Source organism: Orcinus orca, chromosome 9 (genome assembly GCF_937001465.1).
Source record: "Orcinus orca chromosome 9, mOrcOrc1.1, whole genome shotgun sequence".
NCBI classification, from domain to species: domain Eukaryota; kingdom Metazoa; phylum Chordata; class Mammalia; order Artiodactyla; family Delphinidae; genus Orcinus; species Orcinus orca.
In genome coordinates, this window is record NC_064567.1 from 69,124,278 (window position 1) to 69,139,759 (window position 15,482).

At 39.7% G+C, this 15,482-nt stretch overlaps 1 protein-coding gene across 1 annotated transcript in view; it reads left to right on the forward strand.

Moving 5' to 3' along the window:
* The first annotated feature begins 9,505 nt into the window (after nucleotides 1–9,505).
* TSPAN13 (tetraspanin 13) overlaps nucleotides 9,506–15,482 on the forward strand; it is a 33,916-nt gene continuing 27,939 nt past the window's right edge. Inside the window, exon 1 of the mRNA XM_004263471.2 lies at nucleotides 9,506–9,831. Coding sequence (XP_004263519.1) covers nucleotides 9,769–9,831 — 63 coding nt within the window. The 5' untranslated portion in view covers nucleotides 9,506–9,768. The remainder of the gene's footprint in view (nucleotides 9,832–15,482) is intronic.

A 15,482-nucleotide genomic window follows, 5' to 3' on the forward strand; every position in this document is an offset into this window, starting at 1 on the left:
CTGTAGGGGAAGCAATACATTGTATAAAAAGTCCAATTACCCTAAAATTGCCATTCTGTGAGGAAGCTCAAGCTAGTCATGTGAGAGGGCCTGCATCCTCCACCTATTTCAGCCATGACAGCTGAGGCTCCAGGCATTTGGTGAGAAGCCATCTTTTATGTCCTGCCAATTCAAGCCTCCATGTGACTGCAACAGATTGAGAAACCTCAAGTGAGAAATGCCAGACTGAGTCCAGAAAACCCACAGAACCATGGGCGATAATACCAAATTATTGTTTTAAGCCTCTCTTTTTTTGGGGGGGTTGTTAGGTAGCAATAGGTAACTAAAATAGAATCACTGTGGTATAGTAAAGACACCCCAAAAAAATCTTTTCCACACTCCTATCAAGAGATTGGGTCTGATTTCCTCTCCCTTGGAATCTGGCCTGACCAGTTAATTCTCTGCCCAGAGTACAAGAAGTGATACTGTGCCAGTTCTGAGGCCTGTCTTTGAGAGGATTGTAAGCTTCCACTCTGTTCCTTAGAGCACAAAGACGTTATGTGGTAAATTCACACAGAGACCATGTGGATAGTCCCTAAGACTAAGTGGAGAGAGAGAACATCTCAGCTGAACCCCGGCAGGTGAGGATGTGAAAACAGACTCTGCAGACCAACCTGGTTGCCACCTCAATATCACCTAAGAGTCCTATCAACGTTATAGGGAGCAGAAGAATTGGCCAGCTCAGCCCTGCTCAAATTCTTGACCTATGAAATTATGAGATAGAATAAAGAGATTATTATTATTATTTTCTTTTTCGGTACACGGGCCTCTCACTGTTGTGGCCTCTCCCGTTGCGGAGCACAGGCTCCGGATGCGCAGGCCCAGTGGCCATGGCTCACGGGCCCAGCTGCTCCGTGGCATGTGGGATCCTCCTGGACCGGGGCACGAACCCGTGTCCCCTGCATCGGCAGGCGGACTCTCAACCACTGCACCACCAGGGAAGCCCCAAGAGATTATTTTTTAAGCTATTAAATTTAGGGGTAATGTAATACATTATGCAGAAATAGATAATGGAGATCAGGGGTTTCTCCAAATTTATGTAACATTACCAATAATGCATTGTGACTGTAAGTTGTAGAGCAAAAAAAAAAGTTAAATTATTGATAATAAATAAATTTCAATTAATCATACTAGAGAGAAGATAATGACTTTTCTATTTTCTCTGTAGAAAATATTATAAAACGTTTACCACATAAAAAAGAGATCAAAAGTAAGTAGCCAAAAAGAAAAAATGTATTATACAGTTATATAAGTCAGTAAATTAATAAAAGCTATGTTTTTTTTTCAAGATTTTGTGAGATTTTAGGACTGATCATTTTAAAAATTTATAATTTGTTGTGTTTACCTATTCTAGACAATTACTTAATTTTGTACCGAATTTTATTTTTTGCACTGTTATTCTTTTTCTTAAAGTGTTCCTCCAAATTTTCAGAACACTGAGGTCAAAGAGAAGATTCTATAAAGAGAATAGAATCTTCAAAGAGAATAGAATAGAATAGAATCTTCAAAGAGAAGATCAAAAAAATACAAAATGTCATGAGTGAAGTATCAGGAATCATAACGGCTTTGGACTTTTCAACAACACTGCAAAAGAGAATTTAATAAAGACCTTCAAACTTCTAAGGAGAAATAATTTCCAACCTAGATCAATACACTGGGCAATTTCAATAAAATGAGAGAGACGAATAGAAATATTTTCTGACCAGTTGTATAAAGTCTCAAAAAATTTACCATGCTCCTTTATTTTAGGAAAGTGCTAAACAATGTGTTCCAGTATATTTGAACTTGTAAACAGGATATGACTTAACTCAGACACACTTTTATTTCCCAAAATTATGTCTCTGCCCTAAATAGTACCTGGTAGAGTGCCAAAAATATCCTGAAGATACAGTTGGCATTTTATGGCAGTAACAGCTACTATACAAAACCCCCTGAGTTGAAATGACAAAAGTCACCTTACGAACTGTACTCCTTAATAAACAGTTATTGTTTTAAAGAAAAATTTGTGCAAGAAACTAAGTTTGAAAAATACACAGGTGGTTTTACTATTTTTTTTTTTTTTTTTTTGCGGTACGCGGGCCTCTCACTGTTGTGGCCTCTCCCGTTGCGGAGCACAGGCTCCGGACGCGCAGGCTCAGCGGCCATGGCTCACGGGCCCAGCCGCTCCGCGGCATGTGGGATCCTCCTAGACCGGGGCACGAACCTGTGTCCCCTGCATCGGCAGGCGGACTCTCAACCACTGCGCCACCAGGGAAGCCCGGTTTTACTATTTTTTTTCTAGAATACCATTGTTTATATAATATAAAATATCAGATTACTGCTACTTTAGGCTGTAAGTATTTCTCTCCCCGCTCTCAACTCTTTCACAGTCTAATCCCAAAGTGATCATCCAGGAACACTGTCAGCGCCCGGGGAGTCCCCGCTCACCCTTTCCCAATCACTGTTTCCACACACACTCCCTCAAATGCACGACTACCTGATATTTATGGTTATCGATCCCTCGATTTTATTTATAGTTTTTAAGTCATCTCTAAATACTGTCATTAAATTTATGTTTTTGAGTTTTATATAAATGGAATTATAAAATCTACATTCTTGCGTTTGGGTTTCTTTCACTCAACTCCACGTTGGTAAGACTCATCCATATTGTTGAGTTAGCTGGATTTTGTTCATTTTTGGTTTGGGATAGGTTTCCACTATGTGAGTGTACCATGATTTAGTTATCCATTTCTAGTATTGATGGATATCTGAGTTGTTTCCAGCTTGGAAGATTTCCAGTGCAACAGAAGCTGCATTAGACTATATCAATCTCACTTTTAGAACTCATAAACTGTTTATAGGTGAGGCAGAAAGATACATTTTTATACAAATTAAGAACATTTCGTCACCCTTATAAATGCTAGGTTTCCTTCCATTTTTCTCAAACATAATGATAGCTTATTTAAATAAGCTATAAAGCTGTTGACCACTTTAATTGCACCTTTTCCTGTTCATTCTAATATATTTGTATTAATTAAGGCAGTATTATTCGCTTTCAAATAAAAATAATGTATTTACTGAAGTAGCCATTGGACTAAATAAATACAACACATATTGATCTACAGCACTTAAAATGAAACACATTCAGGCCTCAGAATTGAAATAGGGTAGATTTCCAGAAAGATTTTTTTAGGTGTGATGGAACATTAATAAATTGCATCAATTCCCTCTAAATTGTAATCTCACTGGTACGTTGTTAATATAGTGAATAAAGAAAAATTGGAAGGGAGAATGTGGAGACAAAAGAGGCAAAGGGCCAAGAGGATTATCCCATCACTAAAGCTGATTGTCCCACCTCTTTAAAGTCAGCTGATCAGGTTGGATTTGTCTGGCCATCAAGCTGAATTTGCCCATTAGGCCCTGGAACTGTATGTAATTTTGTAATAGCTGAATATGCCACCAAAAATAGTCACTTACAGACATTTAGAATTGAGATTTTAGTGTCATATGTGAGAAGATAGTCATATATATCTATATGTTTTAGTCTTCTTGGCATCATATGGAGGGGAAAATAAAGCAAGTAAAAGCAATAAAAACTTCAAGTTTGTGGTTAGAAGAAAAACATTTTCTGAAAATGAATTATGATTTGAGGTCTTTTAGCATGAATTGTGAAACATCCTGCATAGCAAAAGGGAGTCTGAACATTATTGTAGAAGGGATGAATGTGTTGCATTTAATTGCTGAAGTTTGGCAAAACATCAAAAAGGGTAACAGAAAATAGAGCAAGAGATAGACTCGGAAGGAGACAGACAGTTATTGATCAGCTCCTTCGTCTCCTTCTTGGCCAAGAAACTCCCTTCTCAAGCTTCATTCAATGCAAAAAGCTGCAAGTCATTACAAAGGAAAGTTTCTACAGTTCTTTCCTTTATTTCCCTGGAGACACAAGAGTATCAGAGGAATAGATGACAAAGAAATTTGTAATAAAAAGAAAATCGTTATAAATAATTTAACTGGATCAATTCTAGTAAAATCACTGAGAGACATTTAAAAAATTGGCGCTTAATTTATTTAAGGATATTTTATTGACTAAGGAAAATACAGTGGGGTTTAGATATAGCAAAGTGTACTATAGTTGAAGCAATTTAAAATTTGCAGTATTACTGATATTTTATTTGACTATAAATTGTGCACGAGCAATTTTATGTTTATCAATTTCATGTTTATATTTCTGAGAATTCTAGAAAGTCTTTTGGTAACATAGTTAAAAGTTCTGTACAATAGCTTAGGAGTAATTTTGCTTAGGATTTGTCGAACACAATCAAGTCTTGGTGTTGAATTATTAAAAAAGAAATGTTGACCTTGAACTGATAGAAAAAGAAAAACAGAATTAAAAAAAATTAAGATCATGTTAAGCTAAACCTAAGCCACAAATAAAGAGTTTTTAAATAAGGATTGTTAAAACATGCAATAGATTACCTAGATGAAGTGAGAGAATTTCCTTCCATGGTAAAATGACGAAGACTGAAAAATTGAAAGATCGTTTGAAATGTGACTAGAGAAATATTTTTAGGACAGAAGGGGAATATGTAGTCACAATTATTTTTCAGGAAAACACACCTCTCAGATCTCTCGTGGGAGCATAACTGAAGCCAGCCCCAGCGCTATACTCTGAAATTCATCACAGCATTTGTGCTGATGTTTCTAGCCAATTACTGTGGCAGACATACCAAGGCAGGCTCATTACAGGAGGGTGTGCTGGATGTCTCTGACATTTGGCTTTGGCTTGAAGACTCCCTGCTTTCCTTGCCAAAGCTTTTAAAAAGTGCACTGCAGTCTAAGACTTTCCTTCCTTCCTCCCTCCCTTTTCTCCTTCCTTCCTTTCCTCCTCCTTTCCTCCTTCCCTCTATCCCTCCCTCTCTTTTATTCTTCCTTCCCTCTGTCCTTCATAGAGGTCAGACCTGAATTGTGTTCTTTTAGCTCTCCTAGCCTCCTATGGCTCCTTTCCTATTTTCCCTCACAGATGTTTCTCCCAATAAATCTCTTGTGCATCTAATCCAGTCTTGGTGTTTGCTTCTCAGAGAATCTGGACTAATGCACGAGAATTCTGTTTGAATTAGATAAAAACAAAACAAAACAAAACACATTTAAAACAATGGAGAAAGAGAAAGGAGTATAGCAATCTCCTAAATTGTTAGAAACTCATCTCATATTACAGATTTATTTAAGGATTAAGAAATTATATGTAAAACTGATTAGATTTAGTTTGTCTTTGTTATTCCTATTTAAAAACAGTTTAAAAAGCCGTTTTCTAGGAGACTCAATTTTTTGTTTTTTTTTTTTTGCAATACACAGGCGTCTCACTGCTGTGGCCTCTCCCGTTGCGGAGCACAGGCGCTGGACGCGCAGGCTCAGCGGCCATGGCTCACGGGCCCAGCCGCTCCGCGGCATGTGGGATCTTCCCAGACCAGGGCACGAACCCGTGTCCCCTGCATCGGCAGGCGGACTCTCAATCACTGCACCACCAGGGAAGCCCGACAAATTTCTTTTATAAAAATAAAACTTCCTCTTCCACTTAACAAAATAAACAGTCTCTTACCTTAGTCTCCAATATAATTCTCTGAGAAGAACTACAGTCCAATGTCCTATTTTTTTTCTCACTCAAAAACAGCAATTTGTCAACAAAGGTGCAACATCAAAGCATAATTTGGAAAAGGGACATTACCTGTGGCAGATTTTATTTTCCAAAGATACACTACAGTACCTAGCATCCTCTGTGCTCTTCTGCAGTGTGACTTGTAACCCTCCCATCAAGAGGTGGCTCTGCTTTCCCCTCACTTTGAAACTTGTCAGGCTTGGGTTCTCCTGACTAGTAGAGAATGGTGGAGGTGATCTTCCTTGGATCTGTGCGTTGATATCTCTTACTAACTTTGGAAAATTCCTGACCATTATTTTCTCTTTACATATTTCTTCTGCCCCGTGTTCTTTCTCTTTTCCTTCTGGAACTATAGTCACACACACATTACTGGATTTTTGTCTCACAGGTATCAAATGCTCTGATCCATTTTTCCACTTTTCATCTTTGTGTTTTAGTTTTGAATTATCTTCAAGTTTACTTTTTTCTTCTGTTGTGTCCAGTCTGCTGAAATCACATTTTCAAAAATCTCTGATTATATTTTTCATTTTATTTTCATTTTCCCCTTAGTAGTCTTTATCTTTCTGCTGAAATTCTCCGTGTGCTCCTGTATGTTTTCCACTAAATCCTTGAACATATTTATCATTTTGAGTTTTCAGGACCTTTCTGATAATTCTAATATCTGGATCATCTCTGGTTCTGCTTCTACTGACCATTTCTTCTTTTGACCATAGGTCCAATTTTTTTGATCATCCAAGTCTTTCATAATTTTTGATTGTGTGTCAGGTAGTGTGTATAAAAGAACACTGAGAGCAAAGTAAATAATATTTACCAGCAGAAGTCGGTACATCCTTTATTCTCCCAGGCTGCTACTATGGGTACCTAAGTCAGTCTGCACTATAGTTGAGCTGGGTCAGGATTTGTTACAGGTTTAGTTAGGTTCAATTCAGCATTGGCTTCAAATGTTTTTAAGGACACAATCAAGATTTTCCTTTTATAGGAAGGAGACCTCATACAGATCTCTTTGTACTTTACAGTTCAGTCACCAGCATTCTCAGCCTCAGATGTGCTTTACAACTTGGCTGTTACTTTTTTTTTTTTTTTGCTGGGGAGTGTTCTTTGCTCTTCTGTCATGTCCTTGGCTTTCACTCATGTTCTTATGAGCCCTCTCCCTTTCTTGCTGTTTTAACTCAGCTTTGGAGGGCTTTTGCAGTATACTGTAAAGAGATTTTCCTCTTCTGCTAATTCCTTAGCCTTTGGCAGCCACTGCTTTGGATTAGGTAAAGACCCAGATTGCTTTGTCTTTCCTGTCCTAATCTGTTTTTAGCCACTGTCATACTTGAGGATGTTTGTGCCCATTGAGATAGCTGGGGAGGGAGCTCTCTTGCCTGACCACAGCCTACAGAGCTTCAAATCCGTGTACTATGTGAAGGCCCATGGGTTAGAGTTGGCAAGTAGTTGTACACTCACTCTGTGGCTTTTGATCCTTGGATTATAAACGGCCACACTAGACCATACACCCACATTAAAAGATGGTTAAATGATCAGCTAGTTTCTCTTTATCCCTCTCTATGGCAGTCTTCTTTCTATAGCTAATCCATAAGAGATAAAAACACTGTGGGCTTTTTCTTCCTAAGAATGTCTTATTACTTCTTGGATTTTAGTTCCTTTAGATGTCTTTGGTTCCTCAGTTCCATGAGAGGTTTTTTTTTTAGTTGAGGTGAAATTGATATATAACATTTCATACATTTCTGGTGTACAACATTATAATTCTACATCCACATACACCACAAAGTGATCATCACCAGAAGTCTCATTATCATCCATCATCATACAGTTGATCCTCTTCACTCACTTTGCCTACCTCCCCACCCCTTTCCTCCCTGGTAACCACCAATCTATCCTCTGTATCTGTGAATTTGTTTTTTGTTTGTTCATTTGTTTTGTTTTCTGATAGGTTTTTTTTTTTTAAAAACTATAGTTTTGTAGCTTTTCTAGCTCATTCTTGTTAGGGTGGGAGCAAATGGTCTTTTGCAAATTTCTACATCCAAATTCTAAGGTGGAATCCCACTATGTTCACTTTTGTTTTCCAATTTGCAGTACTTTCTTGGTTTTCTCTCTTAAAGGCCACAACTCCTAATGCAACCCTCCTACAACTTTAGCTCTTACCTGGTTTCTGTAACTGCTCCCTTAAATTGCCCCCCAGACTTAAGGGGAATTATAATAACTACCTGCTCTTGCTAGCTCTGAGCTGCTTCACTATCCTTTGTTGGCTTCCTTTAACCTTGTCCATATTTTTCAAAACAGTCCCTTTATTAAACTCTTCTCAGTCATTGAAATGAGCCACCTCCTTCCTGCTGGGCCCCTGACTGATAGGGGACATTCCTATGAGAAAAAGTAAGAGATTCAACCCACAGGCAGATAGTAGAGTGTATTATGAAGAAAGCAAATAGAGAATTGTCACAGTTGGTTGAGTTATGTTGAAGTGGTAGTAACGTTGGTGATATCCACGAATGAGAAGAGAAAGAATAGATTTCCCCCCTAATTCTTCTTTAATAAGCCTCTGGCTTCTCAAATGGAAAGCTGAGCCACAAAGTTTTATTTGGGTTTGAGGGTCATTTTCCAGATTAAAATTTAAAAAAAAAAGGAACTCATTTGGGTGTATACAAAAGGTTAATGTGGAATACCAAGACTAAAGAATTAATGTGGCTTTCTTGGTGAAGTCGGGTATGGGAAGGTAAAGAGAGATTAGAAGAGGAAGCAGACAATTCCAAGAAGACAAATTATTTTTATCAGCTGCAATATTTTATTTAACATATACAGTATCATTTGCTATCACATAACTTACTCAGCATGAACCCTTAGGTTTCATATAAGTACCTGAATATTTCTCTCTAAGAACCTTTTTTGGTAGAAGGCACCATGAAATAACCAAACCTTTATTGGCTTAGCTTAGTGCTTGGAACACAGCAGGTTTTCAAAAACTGTTAGATATATTAATACTAGCTGACATATATTAAGGACTAGCTGAGTCCTTACGCTGTGCCAGGCGCTCTGCAAAGAGTGCTTGACATACTGTTAATATCCCAATTTATAGGTGAGGAATCTGAGGATACATGAAGCATTTCTATAATAGACACTCAAAATGATAATGAATTGACAGAGGTGGAGACTGTGTCATTAAAAAATTTTCACAGTTGTTTGTGGGGAAAAACCCCTCAGCTTATTGAAATGCAAGATTGGAAGACAAAAAACCTCTTGATTTTCTTTTGCATGTATGATAAAGTTTATCAGCATTTTTGCAAATCCCTGAAGGATACATCTGACCTGACAAGAGTCACAATTATGGGCCATATACCTTACCTATTTTCTGAGAAAAGCAGAGATTTCATCTCTCCGTTTATTCTTTCACTTGTTTCCTTCCTTTCATTTTCCCCCACTTCATTCTGTCTTTTAAATCGTTCACGTTCATTCATTTATTGCTTCATTCCTTCCTTTTTTCCTTCATTCAAACAAGGCCAGGTGCTTAATTTTAAAATCTCATTCAAAATGGTGCCACGTCACCCGCTGGGGCCAAGAACCGAGAGGTGCTGTCATCTTTCTCCCTGCCAGCGTGGATCTCCGTGGAGTCCCGCCCTCTTCTCCTCACCTGCTCCCCAGGAACCCGCGGCGAGGTCGCTGCCACGCACTCTGGCCTCAGGCACTCTCCCTCAAGGCCTTCGCCCCTTCCCCCTCTCCCAGGGGCCGCCCCGCCCCGCCCCTCCCTCGCCTGCCCTCCCCTCCCCTCCCGGATCCCAGCTAGCTGAGCGCATTTATTTGCATATTTCTACCTTTGTTCCCCGCCGGCGGCCAATCAGCGCGCGGGGCGAGGCGGGGGTCTGGGCGGGGCTCGGGCTCCGACTCTGTCTTCAGCTGCTGCGGCCGCAGGTTCCAGAGCGGGTAGGAACCGCCGCGGGCGCGCCGCGCGCTGCAGCCCCTTCCCAAGCCCCGGGCTCCCCACCGCGTCCCCGCTGCTGCGTCGCCTCGGCCAGGACCCGAAGGCAAGGACAAAGAGGCTGCCTGGAGGCTCCGCCGGAGCCAGACTTTACCTGCAGTTGCCGGGAACCTCAGGCTCCAAGATGGTTTGCGGGGGCTTCGCGTGTTCCAAGAACTGCCTGTGCGCGCTCAACCTACTCTACACCGTGAGTATCCCGAGCCCGTTCCTCCCCGCCTGGGGGCTTTGCACCTGCTCGGGTGCTCCGTGACTTCCCTGTCTGGCCAATGACTCTCACTTCATCCCGCACCCCCTTTCTGTCTTCCCACGCTCTGGCCTCCCCCGCCCGGCCTCGCCATCCGTCCCCGCCGGGGACCAGGAGCCGGCGACTGTCGCAGTCTCTTCCTTTCATTGTGAAGCCGCCGTCTTTCTGGCTCACTGGCCGCGTCTCTTCCCCATTGCTCTACCCCGCCCCCTCACCCACCGCCTTGTTTTTCAGTTATTTGACCAGACCTCTCCACTTTCCCATCCTTATACCTTCTGCAGCTCGCTCTTGGCTCCCAAATCCATCTGGGGCGGATTTGGAGGCGGGAGCCGCCTCGGGTTTGAGGACAGTTTTGCAAAAATAGCGTGATCTGAAACTGACAAGGCGGCATATGGATGGTGTGCGTCGTGTTTAGCTCTACGTGCGCCTGTGATTTTAATTGAGGCCACCGTGTAGGTTCACAGGATATCCGCAGCTTCCGAAGTTTGTTTCGTGCTTACATAAAGGAATGTCTTTTTGCGGGGAGCGGGAGTTGGGGGGGGAGTTTTGCTTATACCTGATGCTTTTTCCATGTATCTCCCCTCTTATCATTATCCTAAATCCATTTTAAGCTAAATTCTCCAGTAAATAAGCGAGCCTCCACCCAGGTTGTTTCTTTTCCTGCCAACCAGCTTGGGCTTTTTAGTTTTAACCCTGCAGTGTATGTTTGTAATTTTTGAGGGGCAATTCAGGGTGAACAGGAGGATGGGAGAGTAGATTGCCGTTTACCAATGGCCTACCACGTCCCAGATTTTACATACACTTTCCTTTTTCTGACAATCATCCGAGGCAAGGGGCATTGTCTAAATTTTATACGTAAGATAATAGACCGAAAAGGGCTTTAATAACTTTACATAGTTGATAGTTGGAGAGTCAAGAAGTGGAACCCAGGCTGTGGGATCCAGATCTTTCCACAGGCTTCTTTACCATGCAGAAGAAACTTCATCTTCTGTCATCATCCCTCCATCATAGTCTTGCTCCTGTCTATAAATACACCTGGGTTTGTTTTGCAGCATCCACCCTGAAAACAAACCCAGCTCCTGTGCATTAGCAGAGAGCTAGGCCATCTGTGCAAGCTTAGGTTACATCCTTGGAGTGCGGAGTCTGCCTGTGGTCCCCAGCAGGAGGGAGAGGCTGGGTCCTTTTAGCATTACTGTTCCCTTGTATGTGAACAGGGTTGCAAAGCTTTGAAAGCAAGACATAAACCTGTAAAAAGTATGTCCTTCTGACTAGTTAGTAGGAATCTAATCAACATGTCACTAATCCTAGATTTGGGAAAAATTCTAGACCACCTGGTGATTCAGGTACTTGTAATCGGAGATCCATGTCAAGTTTCAGATGAGAATCCACCTTTGTCTCACCTGAACATGCCTATCACATTGATTATTTATTAAGTAAAAGCTGACCAATTCTCCAGGTATTTTCTTTTGTTAGCATGAATGGCCTGTTTAGAACTTCACATTCCCCATTTTATGCTGACTTCTGCCCCTCCCCCTCATGATTTAGCTACCTGTTTGCCAGACATTTAACCTTATAGTATCTGCTTACACACAGTAGAATGTCTGCGTTGCATACTTACGTCACTGAGGAGGTCTATATAGATTAATATGCCGTATATATTTTTTTTCTAAAGGCAAGTTATTTTTAAGTCTGGTTCTGTTGCTTTTGAGACATGTCATTTCTGCTTGAATCTCTTGTGTATTAGGAAAGCAAAGAGAAAGGTAACTCTGAAGGAACATATTATATAAGACTTTTATATCTGTTCTAAATTATTGACCTTCAGAGTGTATTCTATTGATTTTAATAGCACTGTAGTAAAAATTAATTGGAAATTCACAGGACTGTAAAGATGGTTGGCCCTTTTAAATCTAAACCTTTTTATTATTTTTTTTAAATTAATTTATTTATTTATTTTTGGCTGCACGCGGGCTTTCTCTTGTTGCGGCGAGCAGGGGCTACTCTTTATGCGGTGCGCGGGCTTCTCATTGCGGTGGCTTCTCTTGTTGCGGAGCACGGGCTCTATGCGTGCGGGCTTCAGTAGTTGTGGCTCGCGGGCTCCAGAGTGCAGGCTCAGTCGTTGTGGCGCACGGGCTTAGTTGCTCGGGACCAGGGCTCGAACACGTGTCCCCTGCATTGGCAGACGGATTCTTAACCACTGCACCACCAGGGAAGCCCTAAGGCTTTTTAGAAAGAGGATATTTCTTAAAATGAATTACTGTCTACTGCTTATACATTGTGAACAAGTTTAGATGAGTTCAGCAGTTTAAACTGGAAATGAATGAAAGGTAAACATTGAACCAGGTCTTAAATAGATGATGAAAATGTGCCATTGCTATTATTTAGATTCTGTATCTTCCCTGGTTTCACCTCAACATTTTAAGATGGGAAATGTCAGGTGGTTGGGGGAAGGGTTAAGGCTGAAGACTTGGGAGACATTTCTTTTTAAGGCATGAATAGGAGGACCCTTTATAGGTTCCAATCCCACCTGGGTCGCTGCCTCCCAAATAAGCTCAAAGTTGTGGGATTGGATCTGAGATTATTTCTAAAAGTGTTAGTAAATCCAGGATTGCGTATGGGTGTGGTAGGTGTAAAGGCCATGGTCTGCTTTGAGTCATCACTCTTGCCCTGAAGCATTTTCTTGAGGAACTTAGGGCAGCCTGACTGTACACGTGCTCAGGTGGCCTGCTTATGACCTTGAGATTAGGGCAGAATTCGTGACCAGTCCAGAAAGCATGTCATTAAAATAGGTTGGATGGAACATCCCCCAAACTTGTCATGGATTTTTGATCACTAGCCAGAGGCGGGGCTGATTTTTGTTGTTGGTTATGGTTTGGTTGTTTTAATTAATAGAATCCCTAGTAATGAACAACTTTACGTTAGTGTAGTGAATATCAACAGTTTATAGATACGGGAGGAAAGGGAGAAGCTATGGTTTCTTTATGCACTTTCATGATGTTATACAAAAGAGAGTGACTTGCTCTAGAACTTCCTACATTTATAGAAACTGAATGTTTCTTCACTCAACAAATATTTATTGAGTGTCTACTGTGTGCAAGGCACTGTTCTGTCTGGGAATACAGCAGTGAACCAAACTGGGCTTTGAAATCCACATGCCTTATGAAGCCTCTTTTTCATTCACTATCTTCTCTACATATGATCTCAAGAGCTTTCTTCAGTCAGTAAACATTTGCTTACTGTGTGCATTCTGCTGAGAACTGTGGGAAATAATAAACACATACAAAGGCAAGTACCTCCTCTGTGAAGACAGGATCTAGTGGGGATTTATGGAGTGGAAAAATCAATGTTATATAAGGGAAGACTGACTTTAGGTGCCACAAAATTTAGGACTAGGGTAGGTCCTTGTGGGTTGGAGAAGAAGGTATGATTGAATTGAGGAAGTGTGGAAATAGCTTGGTCTTTTTGATACTGTTCAGGATATAAACACAAGTGAAAACTGCTTTGGGAAAACGGTCTATTTTATTTTTAATCGTTTATTTTAAAATAATTTTGATTGAAAGTATTTTGAAAAAAAGTGAAAAATAACTTTAATTATTCCTAGTGATTTGTGGGGAATTTTAGAAGGTATGAAATAAGTGTTGTATTAAAATATGTAACGTTTTGAATATGTCTCCTTGTGCTTCTTAAGCAGAGGAGAAAAGACTTCTAGGAATCGACCGCTGTTTATATGTATGTGTGTGTGTGTGTGTATGTATGAATAGTTTTAATTAAGAACGTAAGGAACAGACTATAACTCATGGTCTTTAAATAAGGGTCATTTCAGAAGTTTCAGTTTTGTTTCTTATTCTATATTTATTCTTCTAAAATCTAAGTTTGCTTCTGTTGGTTTTTTGCAATATTTTTTCTATATCTTGGGTTGCTTTGGGGAAAAAAATCTCCATGCAGTCAAAAATTATACCAATTTACATTCATTTTAAGGCATATGTTTATTTGCGTTTTAGGTATCTCTGAAATTGAGGTTGTCTTAAAATAGGTAAAACATAGCAGATAAATATATATATATATATATATATATCTATATATCTGTACAGTCTATGGAGAGAAAAACAGCTGGGTTTCGGAAGAAAACCTAAATTTGAATACCAACTGTACAGCTTGCTTGGAATTTAACCTTGGGCAAACGTCTCCATCTGAGTTTCACTTTTTTCATTTATAAACTGGTGATGATATTTTTCATTCTTCCCTTGTGGAGTTGTTAGGATAAAAGGAGAGAATGTGGATAAATGCTTTGGATGTGCTATAGAAAAAAGAGCAAGTTGTTACAGCTTCGTGGAAAAAGTTGAATTATTTTAAATTTCTGAATTACAAACCTGTAAGTTACAATGGAAAGGTTTTCAAGCTACTGGGATTTCTAACACTTACAGGCTGGTGTTAACTCAAGCAGGCCCTACGGGGGCAAGAGTTCATACCCTCAAAGCAGTAATATTAATCTTTCAGTTGTAAGAAAAAAATGACTGAGGTATGGTGAGTATAAATTTGGAACGATTTTCCTGTACATTTTTAAAAGTCCTATTCTGGTCATTAGAGAGCTGGAAAAGTATAATTTTGTTCAGTTTCTACTCCAAAATAAATGAAAAACGCTAATACTTCAGCCAAAGAAAAAAATCTACTTTTGTAATTGCCTTCAAATTATTGTATTTGACATTTTTCAAAATTCTGATCATTATTTTTCAAATTATTCTTATTTAATATGTGGTTAGGCTTATGTTATTTCTCAGCCCTTGTTCAAACTACTGAATGAATTTAAAATATTTAAGTGGTTGCTGAATATTTACTTGGATTTTGAATTTAAAAATGATTCACTGTTTACAGAACCTGGAATTTTCACGTGATGCTGTTGAGCTGGTGTTCATAGTCGGCCTTTGTGCCAAATGTGTTTGTGAAATTTCCCAACTTTTGATTTTAAAACAGTTACCGAAATGTGCTATTTATGTCATTTCTTACTTGAAATGAGGTTATTTTCTTTCACAAAGTTTAACAACATAATTAAGAGGCTTTTAGAAAGAAAGAAAATTTATTAGGGGAATAATTGTATTTCAGCCTACGTTTGAAAAGTGAGATTTGAACATCTCAGTGGTTTAATTTGCATACAGTTTTAGGTAGTTTAAAAGTGGGCCATCATCACCTCAAACACATATGAATTACTGGTGAAGACAGGCTAGGTTTAGTTCGTCTTCCTTCTTATCACATTTCACCTGAATTGTTCCTCCATATTATCTTATCACTGTAAAATGAATAATGCACTTGTAATAGTGGATGAAAACTCTCAGAGAATAAACCCGAATTCCTTAGCATGCCATTCAAGATCTTTCACCATCCGCTCTTCCCGTGTGCATGTCTTCATATATTTCAGCCACAGAGGGTTCTCCAGACATTTTGCCCTTTGTTGCCTGTCTTTGCTGATCCTCTGCTCTTGACCTATAATACCTTGTTCTGTCTTTGTAAAACTACTCAAATAAAGCCTCCCGTTTCTTAAGTCAGAAAGAATTGTTTCCTTAAATTTTCACTTGGGAATCAATCTTACTACTTGAGTGCCA